Source organism: Cryptotermes secundus, unplaced genomic scaffold (assembly GCF_002891405.2).
Source record: "Cryptotermes secundus unplaced genomic scaffold, Csec_1.0 scaffold303, whole genome shotgun sequence".
Taxonomy (NCBI): domain Eukaryota; kingdom Metazoa; phylum Arthropoda; class Insecta; order Blattodea; family Kalotermitidae; genus Cryptotermes; species Cryptotermes secundus.
The window spans coordinates 1,357,952-1,382,393 of record NW_019726229.1 but is presented as its reverse complement, the minus strand read 5'-3'; the positions used below and the strand labels follow the sequence as shown (position 1 = coordinate 1,382,393).

Sequence of the window (24,442 nt, the reverse complement as noted above, 5' to 3'; positions counted from 1 at the left end):
ATTGATCAAAATATATCATGGTTTCAGAGAAATAAATTAATAGTAATTGTTAGTGTGTTGTCTATGCATATTGTCTGGACAGTTGATTAGCAATAAGAAATCAGCAGAAGTCAATTAAAAGTGTTCACAAATACTCGTTATAGTTGTACATGATGATAAACCATTATTGTGTACACAACTCATCATAGGTTGCTGGTGGTTTTATATTTTCTTGGTTGATAAGGGGCATACACCTCTAATTAAAATAAACAGATTTATGCTTACAAGGTGGAAGATCAGATGTTGTAGATTTCTAGAGAGTAAGAATGTATCAGCACTTGACACAAAATGTTTCTGTTTGGAAATAGAAATCTTCATGCATATACTGTACTGTATTTGCAACAATTTCCTTACACTGTTATAGTGGCTGTTAATTATTTTGTAATCTCTCATCTACAGTATTAGCATTTAATCATAAAATAGGGCATGAGTTCTTCATTTCTTCCTGACACTGTCATCCCAGAATTTATCAGCATGAATATTGGGTGTTAAAACTGTAGAAAGAAACAAAAAATACTCTGAAACTGCTCTGTTCAACAGAATTCTGTTATTCTATGGTTATATTTGTGAATATCAGTTTGAAAGCAATGTGATGTTAAATTAGAACTCAGTTGATTCTGTCTCTGAATAATAATTTAAGCTTCACTTGTGGTCTAGAAGCTTGAAGTTTTCAGATTGTGAATGGTTTATTTTAGGAAGAAGTTGGATGTAAGGTTGAAAATAGGGTTCTTATTTACATTATTAAACATTTAAATAATGGGTGTTTTGCATTTTAGATCATGATTATGGACATGAAGTCCTTTTTCAGAATTGGTTAAAACTGGAATGATTAGAATACTGTTTTGACTGATATTGCTTCTGATCCTACACTAAAGCACTTACTGAAATTAAGAGTCATCCATTCATGGGGCACTCTTTAATCAGAAATATTCAGTATTGAAGTGTTTATCTCATAATGTATATATGAAATTGAATTATTGTCACACAAACAAAATGCCAGAATTTTAAATGCCTCATTTAGCCCTTTGACATTCTACTTAACATGCAAGCTAATAGGCCATGTTCCATGTAATTTGTATCCTAATAAAACGTTCATTCACAGCATGATGTACATATGTCATATGAAAAGAAAATTCCACTTTTGAGAATGTCATGTTTATTGGGTTCCTTGGACCCACAGTATAACACATACTGAGATTGTAATTGAAAGCTAAGCCACCAGACATATATATATATAGCTGCTAAGTAGTCCTGGAGAGCTGATGGGATAGTTGACAGTTTGGAAAGTAACAACTACTCACCATTAAAAATTATACTGAGGTCATGGAGAGACATCCTATGGTTGGTGGCAATGGTGGTGCTTGATGCTTCCCCAGTTATTTTGTTCCTCTTCCGTCCCCCATCTGGTCTATGTCAGCTGACCCAAAGTGCTTGTCGCTAGTGAGTTAGCATTGTCAACATTTGTGTGAACAGACTCTAAACTACAAGGGGAGGAGGGATATAGGAAAGTATGCTGGAAGGGGAAACATAACAGTTTGATTCAATTTGGAGGGCACTGATGCATGAGACATGTTTCTGCAGCCTCAGTGGTAGTATCTAATAAAATATCAAAGGGTTTCAGGACTGGACTGATTCTCTGGCATGATTTCAGCAACTTCAAGGAAAGAGATCAGTTGTTGGAAGGATCTTATTAAAGTAAATCTTAAATAAATAGTGTAAGGATGTGAACTTGATTGTGCTGTCTCAGAATATAGTTCAGTGGTGGCCTGTTGAGAATTTGATATTGAACTTTCAGATCATAAGGGAATTTATTGATTTTATTGCATGAGTTGTTTATCTGTGTGTTTTGGAAGTGATATTAAAATNTTGGCCATCATGTTGCAGTTTACATTGTTGTCGCACTGAACATGATTCGGTGACTCATACCGAAGTCAGTCTAGTAACATGTTGAGTAAAGTTGATCACAGTGGGAAGGAAACATTTTTAAAGTGATATTTTTTTATGAGAAAAGAAATGAGCATAACAAATTTTTATTGTGTAGTAAACCTATCCAATGTTAGAACAAATTTTCAAGCCAGCTTACTGTAGCACTTCTGGACAGAAAGGGGGTGGGGATTCCTAAGGCTGTAGAAGTGGAAGTGGGACACCAGCCCCTACATCAGACTACAGATATGATGGGCCTGCTATATATCCCTCTGTTGCAAAAGATTTGGCAGCCTTGCTCTAAGAGTTGTGAAGTTGGCATTTAATAGAGCTGTCTGTAAGATGTGTATGAAGCCCTGGATACTGAAACCTTGCACTAAAGTTACTGACAAAAATTGTATGCTCATCCAAATAGCTTACTGTCACAGTCAGTGTTTCTATTAACTTGCTTGTTTTCAAATCCTCGAAGCATTCAAAAATAAGACACACAACAGGAGAGAATATGACGCACCAACTCAAACACATATGCGCATCGAGGGGACTTTATATTAACAACATAAACAATGAAACAGAAGACAGCAGTTTCCTCATTCAATAATTTAAAAACCTGATAATGATGATGATGATCACATTGGTTGAAACATATAGTGATAAACTTTTAAAGTGAATAACTTTTAATAAATTTTATAGAATATAATGTTGCATGGGAGACTGTAAAAAAACTAATCAACGCCATCAGAAGAGCTGTGAAAACTGAGCAAAGTCTGGCTTCAGCTTTTCTTCCAGCTCCTCTTCTTATCCACATGGCCCTCTTTCTGTTTAATAGCTCCATGCTCCATTCATCAACCTTTACTCTCACTGCAAGGCCCATAAATCAGTTTATTTCCAACTTCCTCACATTGACCCTAAAGATCGTGACTGCAATGTACTACACTGAAACATTGGAACAGCTTCAATATACAACGTGGCCAACAACAAATGCTGTAATTACATATCAGTCATTATAGCTAGTAACCCATCCTAGATTCAAACCAGATACTTCCCAAATACAAATCTGCCTCATTACTGCTACATCAAACTGCCCAGTAATAAAAGGAGACTGAACAAGATTATCTAATAAGATTTAACAAGGCCAAAGGTAGCAGGTGAACTAGCAGCAATTAAGAAAGCAGTAATGCAGGAAGTATTGACTCTGCCTAGTTGAAACAGAATTAACCCTTTACCATGCCATTTGTTTGGATTTTAACCTGAGAAAACTCATATGCATTCCCTTATATGTTAATATTTCATTATCTTACTTGTTGAATCAACCATTTGGATTTCCCATGTTCTACTTAATTATATTAACTTTCTCATACACAGTGTCAGTGTTATAAAGTTAATGTTGTTATGAACTGGGATGGAAGAAATGGGAAAATGCTACATAAATTTCTTATGGAAAAAAAAATAATAAAGCATCCATGAGACCAAGGAGAGCTCAGAATAATATTGTTACTCAGGGATATAGGTTCTGATAATGTCAGCTTAATGGAAAACAGATGTATAGTAACATTGTAGACTTTTATTCAGGATATACCTGGTTCAAATCTTGGCTGGATTATCTGCTATTCCAACTTCTTTTCTTTTTCTTCCCCACTTATGTCCATGTCCAGACGAGTGTCATTACAGTATCTTCAAATAGACCATGACTGTCTCCTTCCACATCCATTTTTTTATTCCATTCATGATCTCTCACACATCTCATTTTGTGGTATATAATCTTTTGAGTTCAAGCAGCATTACTGTGTATGCAAAAATTGATTTTATGGTATTCATGAAATAACAGTAGTTATCAATTTGAGAACAGAACTGTCTTTCACATAGAAATCTTCATACATTGTTTCAGAATTTATTAACATGAAATTTTTTTTACTTGAATAGAGTGGAAGTAAACATCTTTAGGCACATTCACAACCCTAAAATATGCCTATTAAATCTGTTCCCTCTGTCCATCTGTACACATGAAACAATCTGAAAATGTATGGAAGGATTTTCAAGAAATTTGGTATTGGAGAGTTGGAACAAAATTTATGATCATATTGCAATCTTATTTAAAATTGAACAAAAGTAACATACACTTTACATGAAAACCTACATGTGTTTCTGTGTATGTAATGAGCATAAGTCACCAAGTATTTATTTCAGAAAGTAATGTTTTGAACAAAAGTTATTGAGAAAAATGAATGACACATCTTTTTGTCCACACCTTTTCTGTGGTCTTACATTTTTTGAGGTAATAAACTATAAAGGGAGGGGTTTATTTCTGAGCATGTGTTTTTGACACTCAGCAGTGGTCTTCCAAACAGGTGCAAAGATTACTGAAGACTTATTCTCAATAATAATTAATTGAAATTTCACTTGAATTTATAGGTATGCGTGTGTGTTTGTATACCTGTCTGTACAATACAATTGTATTGGCGTTGCATGAGATGTTGAGTGCGCACATGCTGGTTGCAGGTAGCACTAATTCTGCTGGTAGTTGGATCAGCCAACAGTAATCTGTTTTCAGTAGTTATCACTATAGTGAAGAAAGCTCATTTCGATGAGCTTCCTGAAACCTGTAATTTGTATTGTTTCAGTATTGGATGTTGTGACTGGTTTGTGAATATGCGAAGCAAAGCCACTAATAATTAAAATATAATTGACTGCATTTTTGAAGTCTTATTCTGTCTTATAACAGGTCAGTCAACATGAAAGCAAACAGTTGAGTTGTTTCAGCCAAAGATAGCAACTAAGGAACAGAAAGCAAGAAACTCATTATTGAATTTATGCTACACTGAAATAAAATTTGCTTAATTCAGTTGTAAAGGGTCTTAATGATAGTGTATACATATTAGCATTACAGAATGTTTTACTTTGTTCCTCATCTGGTACTGTAAAGAACACAACATTTTGGATACTGGACGTGTTTCCATCCTCAGGTGAGGGGTGGGAAGCACATACACTGTTGGATCTGTTAGAAAGAGCTAACCTCTATCACTAGAGCCTTTGGGCACACCTCAGCATTGGCTTGGGCAAGGTCATGAACACTGAAAGTATTACTATTGAAGAAGTCAGCATGTGTCATTCCAGGTTGGACCTTCAGTGATGATTGAGGTTATCTGTTTCTGACAGGTCCAACAGAGTAGGTGTCTCCCTCCCTTTCACCTGAGGACAGCAACATATGCAATTTCCAAAACAGTGTGTTCTTTAGAGTACCAAATGATGGACAAAGTCCAAAAACCCAGTAATCCCAAATTTGTTTCTTTATTCTAATGCAGTGCTCTGTTATAGTATGACTCTGAAGCATATATTAAAGAACTTGTTTAATTTTCATTTAGTGCCTGTAATAGCAGTGGACAGTAGGGTCTAAATATTGATCGTTTATTCATTCACTGTAAGATGATAGTTATGGTTTTTTGTCAGTTTGAATAAGTATCACCTAAAAGTTAATCATTGCATGTGAATGTAATGTTTGTTTATTATAAGGGAAGAGTTCATCAGAGTCAGAATTATTCTATTATATTTAAGCATCCTGTTACACTCACACAATATATATGAGATAAACTCCGTCTTAAGTGCAACAATTTAATTGTAGTTCTTTCTTCTTCCCTTTCTCCACACTACATGTTTCGGCCCTAAATGGCCATCATCAGGTGTGTATTCTTACGTAGCTGCTACACTGCCCGTAGTTTAAAATTTAAAATCACCAGTCTTTCCAGTTGTATGTATGTATAAAATCTTTGTTAATCTACATGCGTCAATTTGATTTCTAAAATTGGCACTTTTGTAAAACTTCAATTAAAATTAAAATGTCTGTAAATTTTCTGTTCTTTTTCTTTTTCCGAATTTTTAAAAATTAAAATTTTCTCGGGGTACACGCCCTATGTCTATAGTGCTGCAGAGGCCACTTCTTGTTTTATCGCTGTTAAGGTATTGTTCTGTGTAGCCTCTATAGACATAGGGCGTGTACCCCGAGAAAATTTTAATTTTTAAAAATTCGGAAAAAGAAAAAGAACAGAAAATTTATAGACATTTTAATTTGAATTGAAGTTTTAAAAAAGTGACAATTTTAGAAATCAAATTGATGCGTGTAGGTTAACAAAGATTTTATACATACATACAATTGGAAAGACTGGTGATTTTAAATTTTAAACTACGGGCAGTGTAGCAGCTACGTAAGAATACACACCTGATGATGGCCATTTAGGGCCGAAACATGTAGTTTGGAGGAAGGGAAGAAGAAAGAACTACAATTAAATTGTTGCACTTAAGACGGAGTTTATCTCATATATATCAGAATTATTCATTTAAAAAAATAAGACCGCTGGAACTACAGAATGTTACTTCCCTTTATTGTATTAGCTATACTCTCTTTTCATATAAGAATATGGATGCTGGCACATCACTTATTATACAAGTCCTTCAATGGAATTCACCATGCAAATGTACAATAGATAATTTTACAATCTTGTTTTATTTAAGGGGGATGCTGAGGTACTTGGTTTTTGGGTTAAGCTTATGTGGATTGCCTGTATCTGCTAATATGCTATTACCAGTAAAAGAACAGGATAACTTTGTGATTCTTACAGGTTGCATATAAACTGGAGAAACATGGTGGAGGCCGTAGGCAGTCAAAGCTGTTCAATAGTGATTCTCGGACAGGTAAATCAGGAGAAGAGGCAAATTTTATTGCAATTCCAAAGCGCTACCGTAAGATTGATGTCAAGTATTCAAAGATGGGCATGGAAGACTGTGATTTTGACCAATACAACAGAACTGGTTTCTCTGGTCTTGAAGCAACTCTTCCAAACTCCTACTGTAATGCAATGCTTCAGGTAAGGATGAAGTGCTATGATAATTGGGAATTCCCAAAATTCTTCAGATATTCCTTCTCTCCCCATCCTAGCCCACTGTATCCCTTTGTATTTCACTATCCTAGCAATATTCTTCATTACGTTATATCCTAAATATCTCTTTAGTTTATAATCCTTGAGGCCAGATATTTTTCTGAACCTTTTGTTTTGAGATGTTTATTATTTATAGTCTTCTCTCAAAGTAAAAGAGCACATTTGACCACACAGAACAAGACACTAAAACTTAAAGAGTTAGGAAGTTCTTTTGGATGACCCTTTATAATAGGTAGTACCAACCTCCACTGACATTTACCATTCATTTTTGCTTAAGTAACATCTGAAGAGCTGGTAGCAAGCATTTCTTGACCAGTGAGCACTGAGCTTTTTTGTACTCTTCACCAAAAACTTCAAAGAAATTAGGATGAAATGGGTTAGAAATGCAACACATGAGGGAGAAGAGAGATACAATCAAAATTTTAATGGAAAGCCTGAAGGGAAGAAACTGCTTGGGAAGATAATATTATGATATATTAGTGACTGGACACAGGGTTTGGATTGCTAATTGGATTTATTGACCATTTACAACTCATAACTACAAAGAATTATAATGACTTGTCTTCTCACTACTCTAGTTGCTAAGACTAAATAAGTTGTCTAATTTGCGCTTGCTATGTAGCCTCAGGACAGACCCAAATGAAAGCACCATTTCCGACTGTGGGCCATGTGTTTGTCGGCTGTTCCCTAGCAGCATGCTTCCCTTCTGGATCCACTATTTTGGTCTTTCAGCTGCCATGTCACAACATTAAATCTCTGATGATGTGGGCTGGATTCATCTCGTTGAATATAGGACCAGTGATGCTCTATCTTGTGAGCTGAGTGATGAACCATCAAGTTTCTTGACCAGCTGAGTGACTGTCAGCTAGTGTCATGTGGCATTAAACAGTTAAATCATTATGAGAAGTAATTTTTTAATGTATTTGAACCAGCTACATGGATTACTGTGTCACAACCCTTAGACCTCTGTTTCTTTGTCAGCTGCTGTACTATGTGAACCCTGTCCGGAGTATTTTGCTGTCACACCTGTGCCACAAGGAGTTCTGCCTTGCTTGTGAGCTTGGCTATCTGTTCCACATGCTTGATGTATCACAAGGATTTCCCTGCCAGTCCAGCAACTTTCTTCGAGCTTTCCGCACTGTTCCTGAAGCCTCAGCACTTGGTCTTATTCTTTCTGACCAAAGTCCCGAAAGTAAGAAGAAAACAAACTTAATCCAACTCATTCAGGTATGTTTTTGTATATGGCTAATAATGTTACAGTAATGTTGTTTCATAGTAAAGAAGATGAAAGAATATTCTTCATGTTGGAGTGTACATATTTAACAAACGAATTCTTTGTAATTTTCCATCCATTTTTGGTCTTGATATTAACTTCTTGCAGAATTACTGAACAATACAGACACTAAACGTCTTAGGGTCATAAAGTCTACTGTTAAAAAAGTTAATCATTCATACAGACGTTATGCTGTAGAGCTGACTCTCGTTACAGACAGAGGTTACATTCCTGAAAATCAGAACATGTATTTAATCCATGTAGAGGAGGAAACATATAATGTATATAGACTGTTCAGTAAGTAACTTCCAAAGTTGTGTTACACTTATATTTATTACTTTGATATAGATGTCTAGTTATTTGCCAGCATAAATTTTCAGAGAAATTGAGAGCTTTGTTCCAGCAGTACACCACTTGTTTAATTGCCATCAAGACATGATCAGGGCTTTGTATTTACACTCACTGGCACAGCTCAGTTTTTATTTCATCATCATGTCAGAAGTGTTTTGCTTCAGCGTGCTTCTTCAGTGGTTCAAAGGGTGGAAGTCATTAGCTGAAAGGTGGATGGAGAATGGGCAAGAGATTTTCTGGAGGAAAATTGATATAGATGGCATTTTGACTCACTCATCTTTCAGCCAGGGGCATGCATTAGTGTAATTGGTTGAGGCACTGTGCTACAAGCCAGAAGGTTGTGGGTTTGATTCCCACTGAGGTTAGTGGATTTATCAATTTACCTAATCCTTTCAGCTGCACTAAGGCCCCAGCCTCTGATAGAGATGAGTTACAGGAATCTTCTTGGGGGGTAAAGGACAGTCAGAATGTAAGGCTGACAACCTCGCCTCATTCTGTGAGCTGATTATCTAGTTAATGTGGAAGCCTTGAGATCTCCTATGAGCCTGAATGTCCTGTTACAGGAATAGCTGTACCTTTGTTTACCAGCTTTCAGCATCTCCTATGAGCCTGAATGTCCTGTTACAGGAATAGCTGTACCTTTGTTTACCAGCTTTCAGCCCAGGTCTTCCACTTAGTGATTTCCACTTCTCTGAACCACTGAAGGAAAACACTTCTGTTGTAATGATGAGGTGAAAGCCAGGATGCACAGTGAGCCCTGATTTCTTCTCTGCTTGAAATGAACAGGTGATGTAGTATCAGGACAAATACTACAATTGCTGTGGCAGTTATATGGAGGAATGGTCGGTCTGGCATATTTCTTGTTATTTTATATGTCTAAATCAAAACAACAAAAACAGCAGTGTAATACATCCCCTCAAGTTATAGGTGTTAAACTGGACTGATTCATACCAGAATTAAATTATATTTCATAAACATCCTTATTGTGATGGAATATGGTGAAACCCCCATTTACGGTTTTCAGGAGGGGAGAGGGGGGGCAATGGAGCACTAAAATGAGGAAAATCTTAAGCATAGGTAATTTAACACTGAATTTATTAACTTGTGTTCATTGAAATTCCTTGCTTCTCACCACATCAACATAGATTGAATCCCAGGTCAGGGACTTCTGACATGAAAAGTGGCAATGGGATAAGTTTTCTCTGAATACTTCTGTTTCTCCTGCCAGTTTTCATTCCATCAACTGCTCCACATTCATTACTGATCCTGTCTCTGATGCCATATAGTCTAAAAACTGACAGTGTCATTAAATAACCAGCTAAAAACAACTTGTTTGAAATTTGATACTAAATAAAGGGAAATCATTAATTTGAGAAGCATTAGATGTGAGTTCCACTGAATTCCCTTCTTTAGGAAATTTAAAATCCAGATTTTCAACCTAGATTGTGTTCAGATTTATTTAAAAGTGTATGTTTGTTACAGTTCATTACATACACTTCTTGGGCTGCTTGATGGGAGTTAGTCAAGTTTTTTTCTTGTAATGTTTTCCAGAGTTGGAATCGCTTCATCCTGCATCAAATTCATTATGAAATTCTAGAAACACGGAAACAAAAACTGTTGGAGCAGCAACGGAAGAACGGTTTTCATACAGATGGTGCAAACTACTTTGTATACAAGGAAAAGGATTTTCCCAGCATACTTGGTGATATCCACTCAAGACTTGTGTCAAAAGCCCATGGGAACAGTTTAGCCATCCATGATGCAGATGAAAGCAGAAGTAAGAGAATCCAAGACTTCCCCAGCATTTTGAATGACATTCATTTACATCTTACACCCAAAACACTACCAGAAAATGGTCCTAACTCCAGTACCTGTGGTGAAGAGGATGGTAAATATATGTGGATATCAACATCAACTGCAGGTATAGTAATGAAAGATATGTAGTATTTTTTGCCACATTTGCAGAATACAGGATGTTTATTTTAAATTGAGCATGAAGAATAAATTGAAATTCTTGAAACTGGTATCAAATTAAGGAGTCTATGCATTGATATTTTATGAGTTAGGAAGTATTGCTGTCTAATTTTCCAGCACCCACAGTTTGCTGCATATTTCCTTTAAGGCATGATGCCAAGTAAAGCTGTCTTACATAGCAGTGACTGTACTTCAAACAGCTATGTTGAAGTACAACACATATATGAGGTTTGTGTAAAAAGTATCTGAAGTTTATTATTAATAACTTTATTTCAAAGCCTACAACTTAGTTATGCTTATCCCCGTCAAAATAATTTCCATGAGCAGCAATGCACTGCACCCATCACTTTTTCCACTTTTGATAGCACTGTTCAAAGGGTGTGTATTAAATCTCTCTCAGTAGGGGTTTGAGGTTCTCACAGGGGTGGTTATGAAGGATACTATCTTCTGGGATATAACGCCATGCAGTTCGTTGAAAGTCAATCAATATTTTGGCTTGCCACCTGCTTTCACACTGGTATCTTTGACCCTGAAGACGGAGACAGTATGTTCCTCTGAAATGTCAATTGACTTTCAGCAGACTACACAGCGTTATATCCCAGAAGGTAGTACTCTTCAAATCTCTCTCAGTTCATCTGTCATATTTGTAATGATGTTCTCTACCATTTGAAATCCTTCTTTCAGAGTAGTTTTTATTTTGAGAAATATAAAAAGGTCTGAAGGGGATAGGTTGGGTTAATAGGGAGACTGTGGAAGGACAAGAATTATATATTTTGCTAAGAACTCTTGAATGCTGTGTCAGTTGGTTCATTGTTGTGATGGAGGTGCCACATTCATATAGTCCACATTTCCAGTCATTTTCTTCATATTGCATCCACCACATGCCTCAGAACTGTCTGGTAATAAACTTGGTAAGCCATCTGACATGCTGGAATGAGCTCCTTGTGAAGGGTGTCACCATAATTAAAAAGGTCAACATTGTTTTCACTTTCAGGTACACATGTTGTGCGTTCTTGAGGCATGTCAAATCAGGACACATCCGTAGTGATAACTTTCATTTCAACAGCATACCCATAAACCAAAGTCTTATCTCTGGTGATAATATTTTTCATTTGCTCATTGGAAGAAATCTTCACAAAGTGAAATGTTTTGAATTCTCTGATCTTCAGTCAAGAACCTTGGTACAAATTTTCCTGAGACCCATCACTTCCCTAAATCTTGCATTTAAATTATGTGACATGAACCAACAGATATTCCAGTCTGTTCAGCTACTTCCTGTACAATGAATTAATGTATGGATAATGTATTTCACTTGGAAAACTAGAGAATTATTTCTTGAAGTTGAAGGTTGACCTGACCTTTCGCTTCTCTGAATATCGGTAGGTTTTATTTGCTCATCAGATGAACAAAGTTTAAGCTTTATTACTGTCTGCTGCAGCTACTTTTCCCTCCTATCCTCTTATACAGGTTTTCAAGTTTGAATCTCAGGTGGGTTATTCATTACTTTCACAGAGGTTTTTGCTTTATTTAATCTGTCAAGGTAAATTCTAGGATAGACCAGTTCATTCCAGATCCTTAGCTGGCAACCATTTGTGATCATCTATCCATTTTATTTGATGCCAAGCGGCCTCCGTAGGCTAGGGGTAATGTTCCTACCTCATGACTCAAGGTACACGGGTTCAAGCCCGGCGGAGGTCGTGGAATTTTTAAGGGCGGAAAAATTCAAGGAACAAGTCCTCAGGGAGGAACTTTAAGCCGTGGGTCCCATGTTGTAGATTTACAGCATGTAAAAGATCCTCATGTCTCTAGGAGACCTCTGAGCAAAATTAGGCAACAATTTCCCGCCCAAGTAGTTTCCAATGCCTCTGGTAGATGGGGGAAATATCAGGTACCGACGGCCGACCTCATTGGCTGAACGGGGCTGATAGCATGAACTAGTACCGGTAGGGTATGGCGACAGTAGAAATTAAAGGGGGATGCACAATGGACCAATAACTGGTCTAAGTGCATGGGGAAATCCACCCCTCTCTAATAATTATATTTGATGCCAGAAAATTTCTGCAGTTTGAACAGTGTTTTTAATAACCTCCCAGTGTCAAGTGAGTTCTTTAATGATGAAGTGAAAATGAAGTGAGATGTCCTTTAAAATTACATCTTTTATAGAAAATTACTGATTGGAAATGTTGAGAGTTAGTGTTGAAGCATTAATTTATTAAGCAGCTTTACATTTTAAAAGAACAGTATGAAAATTTAGTGTATATAATTATAAGAGTGTGAGCTATACTGTACTCTCCCCTTTAAAAGAAAAAATTGAGGATTTGACAGCATTTTAATGCTGATGTTGATAATACTGTATAGATGTAGACTGTGTTGCTGATGGTTCAGAGGTCCTTGTTTTACCTTCAAATCAGCGTGACTACACATTTATGACTTCTGATACAGTACGGGTTCACAAGTTGGTGGAACTGCATTTTCTAGTCCCTTTGCCTTGGAGATGGAGACAGGATTTCTGAAACTTTGGTAGTACAATGTACATCATTACAATGCCATAATCCAGAAACAGGACTCAAGAAAAAGTTTTCAGCAAGAATTGCTATAATGCACAAATGAGCATGTGTACTGTACATATTTTTCACACGTAAGGACACTCATGGTAATGGTGGTTACATTACATGCTGCCAAACTAAATGTGATGGAAGTGCATGGAAGTATAACATGTATAGACATGTGTTAGTACTTATTTTTGGTAATGACATCCTGTATTCAGTAAGTAGGCTGATGCACATCGTGTTTGTCTGCTGTTGGAACGTTGCCTGCTTTTCCTGTCATCTGCCTGCTGTGATACCATCTCATGTAATGTATTAGCTCTAAGTTCTTTAACAGATTTAAAGAAGTCATTGATGGAAACAAGGAACAGTAGTTTTTCATATCAATATATGAAGTTAAAATGGTCATCTGAAGATTTATATATATTATTTTTATACATATATATAGCCATTATGTGAAACCAATGCTTTCAATTCATGATTGAAGACCTGTTGCTTTACTTACTTACTTACTTACTTACTTACTTACTTACTTACTTACTTACTTACTCATGGAGCTGAGCCCTTCTTGAGGAGCCGCCAATTCTGCGGCTACTCAAGAATTTCCCAGCATTTTATGGAACCCGAAGGTTCATCACCGTGTTCACAAGAGCCCTCCACTGGTCCCTATTCTGAGCCACATCTATCTAATCCATACTCCCATCCTGTCTCTCTAAGATCCAAAGATCTAAGAACACAAAGCCTGTTGCTTTAAGGATTCCAAAATATTTTTTAAAATCCTAGTTAAAGTTTTTCCTCACACAACCATGAGCTAAAGAACTGAATTATGAGAGAAGTGAAGAGAACTGATGGCGATTTATTGCAGTGAGTAACACAGAAGTACAGGAAAAGGTTTCAGAGAAATATTTGAGTTTTGACAGTGGACACTTGAACACATTATTTTTAAGAAATAATGCATGGACAATAAACTGCTGTGGTTATAGTTGCCTATTTTAGTGAATTTTGCAATTTATTAGCAACTTTCTTACAAAAGAACACAGCAAAGCACTGATTTCCACTTGCAGATCTTGTATATTGTTTGCTGTAGTTCATGTTTTTGACTTCCAGAATATTTCCATTATAATGCATTCCTGTATTATTAACTGTGCCATAGCAGAGAACTAATACATGATAGAGCACGCAATAACAATAATTTACTGTTGTGATGCATCAGATTGACACCCAAATTTCAGAGCAGAGTTTTCTTTAAATTTTGAAAGTGAAATGTGAATATTAATCTTCATTGGATTTGTTAGGAAACAAAGTTTATGGCAAGTTACTTTTCCATTTCCATCACTGACAAGAACAGACTAGTTTCCCTTTTGAATAATCTAGTTAAGTTACTGGATGTATAGTAAGTTTTTTTTAAATAAATGGCAATCCTAAGCTTGTTAAAGAAATTTTTTAGAAAGTCATAATCTGCTGTTGCATGTGTCTGCAACCACTCCATATCTGTTATGTATGCTGCATCCAGGCTAAGGCAGAACAAAAAAATTGAGTCAAAATTGATCTATTAGAAGTCTTGCAGCTTTGCTAATTAGGGATTTCTTCCTGCTATACCTGTAAACAAAGCGAATACTATATGAAATTTGAGGTTTTCACAGTGGCGAAGATTCGTATTGTGGTCCTCTGAGTTATGATGCTGTGTATTTTATAGGTGGGTTTCATCATTTCTGATGAACACACTGACTTCTTCTCACCATGATATAATCATTCTTCAGAGAAAACCCGCCCCCACACCACTTTGTCCACCACAAGTCCCACTTGACCATACCCGGGGTTGAACCTGGGCCACTGTGGTGGGAAGCCAGCTACTAACTGCTTGAGCTCTGGTGTGGCCACTTATCCTGAATTACTTTGGCTTAAGACATTGTTAAGAAAAGGTACCTCTCTTGTCATTTTTAATAGCTAAAACTAAGTATTTGGGACTTTTAACAAATGAAAGTGAGTTATTATATGAGGGCAGAAGGATACAGTATCTACCAAAACTTAACATGGAATGTTTTAACTTTATTTGTGTGACATGAAGAATAGAACAATGAACCTCTTGTCTAGACAGGACAACACAACACTGATGGCTTGCAGATGGGCTACTGTGCTTTGAAGTCATATTGTTCAAGCAGTCCCCTATTGTGCAGTAGCTGCAATTACCTATGTCTAAGTGTACAAAAATATATATTCTCTGCAAGATATCCTTAATTCTCTAGGCTGTAAAAGGGTTTGCAGTCCTCATTTGAGAAGTCAGATTGAAGTAATGTGTAATCCAGTCACAGAGTTTACATTTTTTTTCCTCCACCCCTGCAGAACCCTTTTTTGTGTCAGAAGACTCAGATGAAATTTCTCCCACAAAAGAAAATGCAGATATGAAACAACTTCAAAGACCCTTGGTTCACTGTCAGTGGAAAGCATTTTATAATTAAGTTGAAACATAATCCAGAAACAAGGAACATTACTTAATAATGCCAATCAAAACTTTTTGAAGTTCACGCAGTTGAAGAACATTAATGGTTTTATATATATGTATATATATTTCCCNCCCCCCTCCCAATTATCAGAGCTGTGTGGAGAGCAGCTGTGGCCAGAGAATCCTTGGAGACACAATTTGAGAATAATCACATCACATTACACTGTAGTATATAATGATTAGAATTTAAATGTTACTATATTACAATTACAAAATCTGCAGTAGACATTGCTAGAGCACAGTTCTTAGGGTTCTTCCTTCTCATATTCATTTATTCTATTATTGACTTTGATTCAGTTTCATCACTGTTTACAAATGTGGTATATCTGAACATCTGCAGTAGAGGTGGTCCATATATGTCTGGATGTCATCATAACTAAGTCTATGCACTGAAGTCCTTCTTGAGAAGCTAATAGTCTCTCATNGGGGTTTCACACTTTATAACCCTAATCGCATTAATCTGTTAACACTGTTGCGGGGTTTCACGACTTATAACCCTATGCGCAAATCAGTTCACTCTGTCTTCAGTGGTCTACACGTTTATAGTAGGGGAGCTATGTATCGCTGTGTCACATGCTCCCAATTACACAATCACACACACGTCCGGTTCTTCTTTCCGCGACGGCTGCTATACTCCAACTGTAGTCGGCTGACTGGAGAACTGTTGATAACACGCTCGGCGACTGTCACTTTACAGCTCCACTCGGAGACTGTTACTTTATAACTCGGAACTGTCTTTGGCGATGGCCAGGTTACAACTTGGCGGCTGCCCACATTCCAACTGAAGTCGCCGACTGCTACAGTAGAACTGACTGGTACCAGCTGTGCAGCTGACTTATATAGCTGCAGTGCTTGCCGGTTGCGTAATGAGTGCCACGTCACAGTAGGAAGTTGATTACGGGTACGTAGCGTTGCGCGTTACGTCACCGCGGAGGGGAGTGGCGGGGCGGGAACTCGCCTATTACCGTAGTAACGCGAGCGTTACGTTACCGTCACGTACCGCTGGGGAGGTAGGGGTGATCCATAGCTCAACATGTCACACTATTATTAACTTTGATTCTGTTTCATCACTGTTTACAAATGTGGTATATCTGAACATCTGCAGTAGAGGTGGTCCATATATATCTGGATGTCATCATAACTAAGTCTATGCACTGAAGTCCTTCTTGAGAAGCTAATAGTCTCTCATCTCGTTAAAAAATTGATCATCTTTTATGAAATTACAAGGTTCATTTCCATGTCAACAAAAGGCCACCACTGATACTGTCCTTAAAAAGATGAATCTAGTCCACATCCTCACATCCTGTTTCTTTAAGACCTAATGTTTTCCTCCCATATTGAGGAAGTTGACCAAAACACTTCTGACTTGTATCTGGGAGGTATCTGATTCATATCTTGCCTGGATACTGACTGTCATATCTGAAGTTGTTTGTGAATTTTCTTAGTTCCTCCAGCAAATTCTAGAATATTACCACAGACTGGGCCATGGCCACATCCATTCAAATTTCTTATTCACTAGTAATCCAACCATTTGAGCTTCTGAAGGCATTGTTAAATAAACCATTAGTAAGTAAATAAAATATCCTCCAATCTGTGCCCGAGTCACACAGTTCCACCCAGAATTTGTATGCATTTTTTTTGTCCCATACATTTTACATGCCCTGCTAATCTCATCCTTGATGTTAATGTCCTAATGGTATTGGGTGAAAAGTGTAACTTCATAATTGTATGGGAACATGATTAATGGTGCTGAATCATGTGAAAGTAGACTTTCTGTTTTTAATTCCCCCCCTCCCCACCAAGAAGTAACAAAATAAGTGGAAATAAGTTATTTTGCTGCTTGGTATGGTTGGAGACACATGCATGTCTGTTGTCTGCATGGTTTCGATAATCACAGTGTGTGTGCTCAGCAGTGTTGTACTTGTGTGTTAAATGTTCATTGGTTTGCAGTTACTGATTTGGATATTAATTTTCAGTGTTGGTATATTTTATTGATTTTTTAATCATGCCAAATTATGATGTGTTTGTTCCTTTATGTTTTGCATATTCAGATCAAATATTTTCTTAGTAATGCTTCCAGCTACTTTGTATCCCAAATGGTTCTTAAATGCTATATGCTGTTGTTGCTCTTTGCTTCTTTAAAACTTTAAAACAGGTATATGACTTCTACTATTACCACCACCACCAATAAAAACATTACATAACCAGTTTTTCTCTACAAAGCAATATCCATTTTCATTACTGTCATCAGCATGCAAGACAATAATACTTAATGCATGCTGAAATTGTAGATCTGACAACAGAACTTAGTACAGTGAATGACACAGTTGTTCTGTATTAAACATGTGACCGTGGCTGTGCTGTAGATGAAGTGGTTTGATACAGACTTCTCACTGCAGATGCCTGGTTTCAACCTCAGTGCAGTTCGGTGACACTGGGACAGTTTTATTTTCTTACCATCATTATTCTTCCAGTACTCTGTGCTTACTTGTCACTGTCTCTGAGGTGTTCAGTTGGCTTCAACAATCAGCATAATATTATAATGGCAGTTCTCATTTGGGGCCCTACTTTTGAACCAGTATCTGAATGAAGCCTGAGTAGGGAACATTACTGTTTAGAAAACTTCACTATGCCTACATAGAAAGAATTGAATATTGTGCCTTGTGTTTAGAACAGACTTTTCTAATTCTGTGAGGTACACCAGCAGCTCCCATCATTTTGTCAGATTCATGGATTGGCAAGACAGTATTGGGTTTTCTTAGGACTGGTACCCTATCTGTTTCACTTTATACAGTATAAATACTAGTCTGCAGTTCTGTTTATTAGTAGCATGTAACAACATTTTCATTTACAATATGAATTTAATGTACTTATATGGTATTAAAATAAGAAAATACATGATCATCCACATGAAATGTTTACGGTTAAGAATTATGTTATATGAAATCAGTTCCTGTTTGATTTTCCCTGTTGTTTAATAACAAGTCATTGACCATTTGACTTACCCAGTGAGTGTTTTTGCAAAAAATTCAGTGATGTTTGACACAAAGTACTTCACCTCTAAAAGGAAACAAGCAACGAAAATAGTTCCTACTTGCAAAACAGTATATTTAGCTTACAGCCTCCTCTTTCTTTCCTATAAAGTTATTAGGTGAGGGTGACTTAATGTAGAGTCCTCAAATTATATATGGTAATATATTAAAAAAATATATGCAACTTTTGTTAAAGTAATTTTTCTGTGGGATATAAAATATCATAGTGGCCATGCAAAAATACGAGGGTCGTACTGAAAGTCATGAGCAACATTTTTTTGTAAAGTAACATGCTTCATTATTGACAAACCAAATACACCACCTCAATCTACAGACTTTCTTTATTCTTCCACATAATTGCCACTTCTTTGTACACATTTCTCCCAGAGTTCTGGGAGTTTGAAAATTTCCTTCTGTAAAATTCTGTTGCAGCCATCCGAAGACACTGACACACTGCTTACTGAATTGCCTCCCTCGTCTCAAAACGTTGTCCACGCAGCTGATCCTTCACAAATCCGAAAAGATGGTAGTCAGAGGGTGCCAGATCAGGGCTATAGGAGGGGTGTGGAAGAACTTCCCACCCCATCTTTGCAATTGCTTCCAATGTGACCTTTGTGGTCTTTGGTCAATAACCACGGGACCCAACGAACACAAACTTTCCTGTAGCCCAAGCTTTCAATCATTTCCTGTACTGCACTGTGCCCTGTTCCAAGTTTTCGAGCTATTGTGTCTACAGTCACACACCTGTCATCTTGAATGATCCCATCCACTCTTTCCTTGTTGCGTTCAGTTGAGGCTGTTCGAGGACGACCGCTCTGAGGCTCATCTTCGATGCTGGTGTTCCCATCTTTAAAATGTTTCACCCATCTTCGAACACTGCTCGCACCTATGCACACACTTCCATAAGCTCGCTGAAAGCAGTGTGTCAGTGTCTTCGGATGGCTGGAACGGAATTTTACAGAAGGAGGAATTTTCAAACTCCCAGAACGCTGAGAGAAATTTGTACAAAGAAGTGGTGATTATGTGGAAAAATAAAGAAAGGTCTGTAGATTGAGGCGATGTATCTGGTTTGTCAATAATAAAGCATGTTACTTTACAAAAAATTGTTGCTCATGACTTTCAGTACGACCTACGTATTTATTTTACTTTCACTTTAGTGCAAGACTTTGAGGTTATTTCACAATCTGTACTTAAGTAGTAACTTCTTTTCAAAAGATGAAGATGATAACTATAACAATAGCGGCAATAGTAATAATAATAGCAATAATAATATCCTGCATATAACATATTTTTAATTGAAAGTAGTAAAATTACTGACCTGAATTCCAAGCCTGTGAGCATCTGCTCATAAACTTGAAGCACAAGATGGAATGTGTTTTAATTCCTCCTACTTCCACACACCTCTTATGCAAATTAGGAAGAAATACAGTGTGATTAACATAATGCCTGTTTCTAAAATAACTTTCATGCATGCCTTTGACTGAAGTCTGTGGAAATATGAAGTTGATTTCTTTCTGTTGTATGGGAAAGGTGAGAAACAAGAAAAAGGAGAGAGCAGCACTGGAAAGGAAGCACAAGATGAGGAAACTGAAATTAGCCATCTCTTTGGGATGAAACAGATTCATGTACATAGATGTCTAAAATGTGGTCGTGAAGTTAGCAAGGAGTCCATAGTTCTACTGTGTAACCTCATATATCCAGACATTACTGCAGGTATGAGTTTACATCCAATAAACAAAACTTTGCATTTTGCTTGAGCTCAGCAATTATGCATGATGGACACAAGTAAACTTTATAACATTCAGGACTTGTACAAATTTAATTCAATATCTATAATCATTTGCACATAAGACTGAGGAAATATGGTGTGAGGTCATGGACTGTAGTCTTGCATCTCAGTGTAATGTCCGTTGTTGGCCTTGTGTGAACATAATATTGAATTGCTAAATTGCATAAAAACCAAAAATATCACCATAATATGACTAGACATGGTAGGTTCTAGTTGCTGTGAAACATTTCACTGTGGCTCCCAGTTGTGAAGCAACACATCCTGTTGACATTCAGTTTCTTCCAACATGTAGTATAACATGTCAATTCATCGCATTTCTTGGTAAGGATAGCAGGAACACTTCTTTCTTTATATAAATCATAAAAGTACCTATTTCACTGCTATGAAGTCTGGTCCACATCAACCAGTCTATTGATGCAGGAGATCATTATTTAGAAATTATTTTTCTTGGGCAGAACTGTCATGTGTGTACCTTGACATGCAATATGTTGCATTATTGATGGATACTTTGTTAATAAGGATGATGCCTCAATGAAATTGGATGCTAAAATGTAACACAATGGTGAGTTCTCTAACTTTATTGTCAGACCTTGTAACTCCAATTTGCAGCACTGCTGACAGCATTCTGTGGCATCCTGCATTTTTATTGGAGACATTAAACAATCAGTAAACATTATACAGTTTTGTCATGGATATTGATTTATGAATTTGTATGATAAAAGTGAGAAGATTATAATTTGAACTCACTGGTAAGTATTAATTTGATTGTGTGTTCAATGCTGTTCTTTGTATTTAGAGATATGTCTTATGTTCTAGGTAAAGTGGAATTTAGTTTCTGTGATGTGCTACTACAAAGTTTGTGCCCAGAGCAGACTACTCCAGCATGGTGTGACTGCTGTGATAAGTATCAGCCAACTTTGCAGTCTCGTCAGTTAAAAGTTCTGCCAGACATCCTAGCCATGAACTGTGGTCTGGACAGTCAGCAGGTTAAGATATTTATTGGTCTGATATTTTCATAACCATGATAGTATTATGAACCCTCGTCGCTGCCATTTAAATTCACGGTCCTGAGGACAGCAGGCAAATTATTTTAAACACTATCTATGTACTAATTTATGGAGCTGTAAACAGAACATGAGCCACTTTATTTTGCGGTGTTCTTCTGTACAGTGAACTATCATTTATCTGCAATACTGAAGGGAACAAATGACATGAATATTTAAGAACAATGGATAATCAAAAATTCTAGAAATCCCCATTATTAATGTTGCATTCAACCCTGAAAGTCACTTAATTATTATTTTGAAACAATCCTTTAAGCTTACGGTTTTCTAGAGGTTTTCTCATTGTCATGGAACTTCATTGCTTGATCTGAAAGGAGAATTTTGTGCTGATACTACTTTTTTCCCCTCAAAATTATTTTGATATCACTCAACATATCGCTGTCTTGGAGACTAATAGTGTCAGCTGATAGAACAGCTTACAAATCTCACTTCAGCTTCCAGACTGAGAATGATTTTCACCATATCTTGCAGGCAGGCATTAATAATGTTTCAGCTATCATATGTGGATCTTGCTTATGTGATAAGTTTAGCTACTTTATAACGATGTACGTGGGCTTCTTTGGAAGTTCATACTTATGAAATCATAAACTTTCCTTGTTTTGTTTTTGTTGCAGCATTACAATAAAATAAGTTATATTCTTGAAAACCAGAGGGGAATGCTTTGTTGTAGAATGTCACTTCATCTTGCTTGTAACCATAGTATTGTACTAAGTCTTCCTCTGCACTGAGGACACTCAGGAATTGGACTTGTTGCATTCATCACCATGCCAGAGAAAATAGAAAGACAAATAATTATGATTATATTGCTGACACATTACTTTTGGTTTCTTTTTCCTGGCTTATTACTTTCACTTTTTCTCTTAACATTGCTTGCTAAAATATGCCTTCGAATGGATTTATCCATGATGTAAACTGACATATGTAGTGGGCAATAAAAGAAAATAAAATTATAAATATTTGGCCAGTACTGTTTGCAGTTGTCAGATCAGTGAAGAGCACAGCTCTAAGAAAACTGAAAAAATGTACAGGAAAATTCAGAAACAATTTTGTAGCAATGGAACTGTACAGTATCCATGTTGTTGTCAGTAACAACTTATTATGGTCATGAGGCTTGAACAGTACATTATGCAAAACAAACACAAATAAACTCCATGGTTTTAGTCCACAAGTGAACTATACTGACCAAGCGACCGCCGCTTGTCGGTGAAGTTAGTAGCAACTTTAGTGGATAGAGGGTGCCGCGTGGTTAGCACAATGAATCCCCACATCATACAAAATACAGTGGAAATAGATTCACAACCTAGCCGCTAAGAATTACATGTGTGTGTAAGTAAAACTGAATGTGGGGGAGTATACAGGCAATAAAACAACTTGCGAAGAGAGAGCTACTTTGCCATTCTTCAAGTCTTGTTTACAGAGGATGTCGAGCAACTCTACAGTAATCAAGCAGTAGGTGCCTAAGAACAGTCTTGCTGAATAACATAATAGTAGAATATATGCTGGTTTTGTTTCAAAGAATCTTGGATCCTCTCATGAGGTCTTCTGTTGTCAGCAAACAGTGCTGGATCCTGGCCACCTAAGACTAATATGTGTATCAGAGTGGAAGAGTAAGTGGTATACAGTTAACAACAAAAATATGAAAGACACATGTCAGAACAAATTATGAACATTTATGATTTATTTAATGTACTGCCATGTTCTAACCATAATATAGTGAATATATAATTTCTTATAAAAATTATCAGTACAGCGGTTTATCATCACACCCCAACATATTTACTTATATAAAAATTTGGAGAAATGTGATGTTGGACTGTCCAGTGTTGTGTTCTGTAAGGACTATCACAATAAAGCGAATACATGAGGACCAGTGTCTTAATAGATTGTGATGTTTTATGTCATGCATCAGTATTTTTCACAGTGAACCGTCATTGAGGAAATTGATGGAGCCTGAGCCCAATTTGAAGCAGGGTTTCAGTGTTCACCAAAATTATTTCACTTAACAGCTTTTAGTGAAGACTTCCAATACACAGCTTCATCCGCTGAGTAATTTTGGAGATGAAACATTTAAATGGATGAACAAATGTCATATTGCATTAAACTTATGCAGTTTGTCCTAAGAATTTATAATAATGAGGTTACGAAAATATATGTCCCATATATAGTTAAGAGCTCTGTAACAGTCCAAATCACACCATCGTAAGTTTAATTTGAATCAGTCAGTGTTGCTTATGAAAGTGAAGATCTGAATTAAGTTCTCAGTTTAATCACTTTCATCTTATGTTAGCCATACAATTTAATGTCAGTTTATTGGTTCCCAGTTGAATGTAGATTTTATTTTTTTCGGCAGCTGTATCTGGTCCAAATCTTGTTTGAGACACTGGCTGTGCTCACTTATATTTTCATGGTTTTTATAAGTTTCTTCAGATAAATACCTTCATCTCATGTTATTCAATTATAAACTCTCTCCCTGTTTTGTACAGTATCATTACCTTAGCTGCCAGCCAAAATTGAGTAGTGCAGGATAACAGAATCTTTATAAAATTGTTTTTTCGTTGAAGTATTTAGATGTCAAAATTGAATTTGAGAGTACAGTTGAGCCTCTTCTTCTTTTTAAAGCAAACACAAGTACATCTGCACAAATGAGAGCATGTTGACTGCCAGCATTTATTACGCATTAAACCTGTAGTATATTCCATTAGTGTCAATCTTACTCTATTGAGACTGTACTTCTTTTCTGCAGAATAAGTGCTTCTGGCAAACACAGATGGACCAGGTTGTCCAGAAAGTATTAGACCAGACTGGCTTCCAAGGTGCCGGTGGTTCAACAAGTAAACCATGTCGATATGCTTCCAGCTGTTCTAGACCAGGTTGTCGATTTAAGCACCCTGGCAGGATAGGAGGTAATTGTTATTTCGGATATTTTTACAATTTTGTGAATTAATTTACTTGAAACTGTCAGTTTGTCTCTTATATTTATATCTTTGTATGAATTTCTGTTTATTATTATAATAAACATA

General features: G+C 36.6%; 1 protein-coding gene across 3 annotated transcripts in view; it reads left to right on the top strand.

Annotated features, from left to right (window-relative positions):
* The window catches only part of LOC111864016 (PAN2-PAN3 deadenylation complex catalytic subunit PAN2), a 71,480-nt gene that overhangs the window by 31,336 nt on the left and 15,702 nt on the right, over positions 1-24,442 (top strand). For 2 of the 3 annotated variants that reach the window (XM_023850936.2, XM_033751291.1), the window contains 6 exons: positions 6,573-6,818; positions 7,872-8,117; positions 10,066-10,435; positions 20,100-20,282; positions 21,175-21,344; positions 24,166-24,325. In XM_023850936.2, coding sequence (XP_023706704.1) covers positions 6,573-6,818; positions 7,872-8,117; positions 10,066-10,435; positions 20,100-20,282; positions 21,175-21,344; positions 24,166-24,325 — 1,375 coding nt within the window. The remainder of the gene's footprint in view (positions 1-6,572; positions 6,819-7,871; positions 8,118-10,065; positions 10,436-20,099; positions 20,283-21,174; positions 21,345-24,165; positions 24,326-24,442) is intronic. The other variant, XM_023850937.2, reaches the window with a different exon arrangement.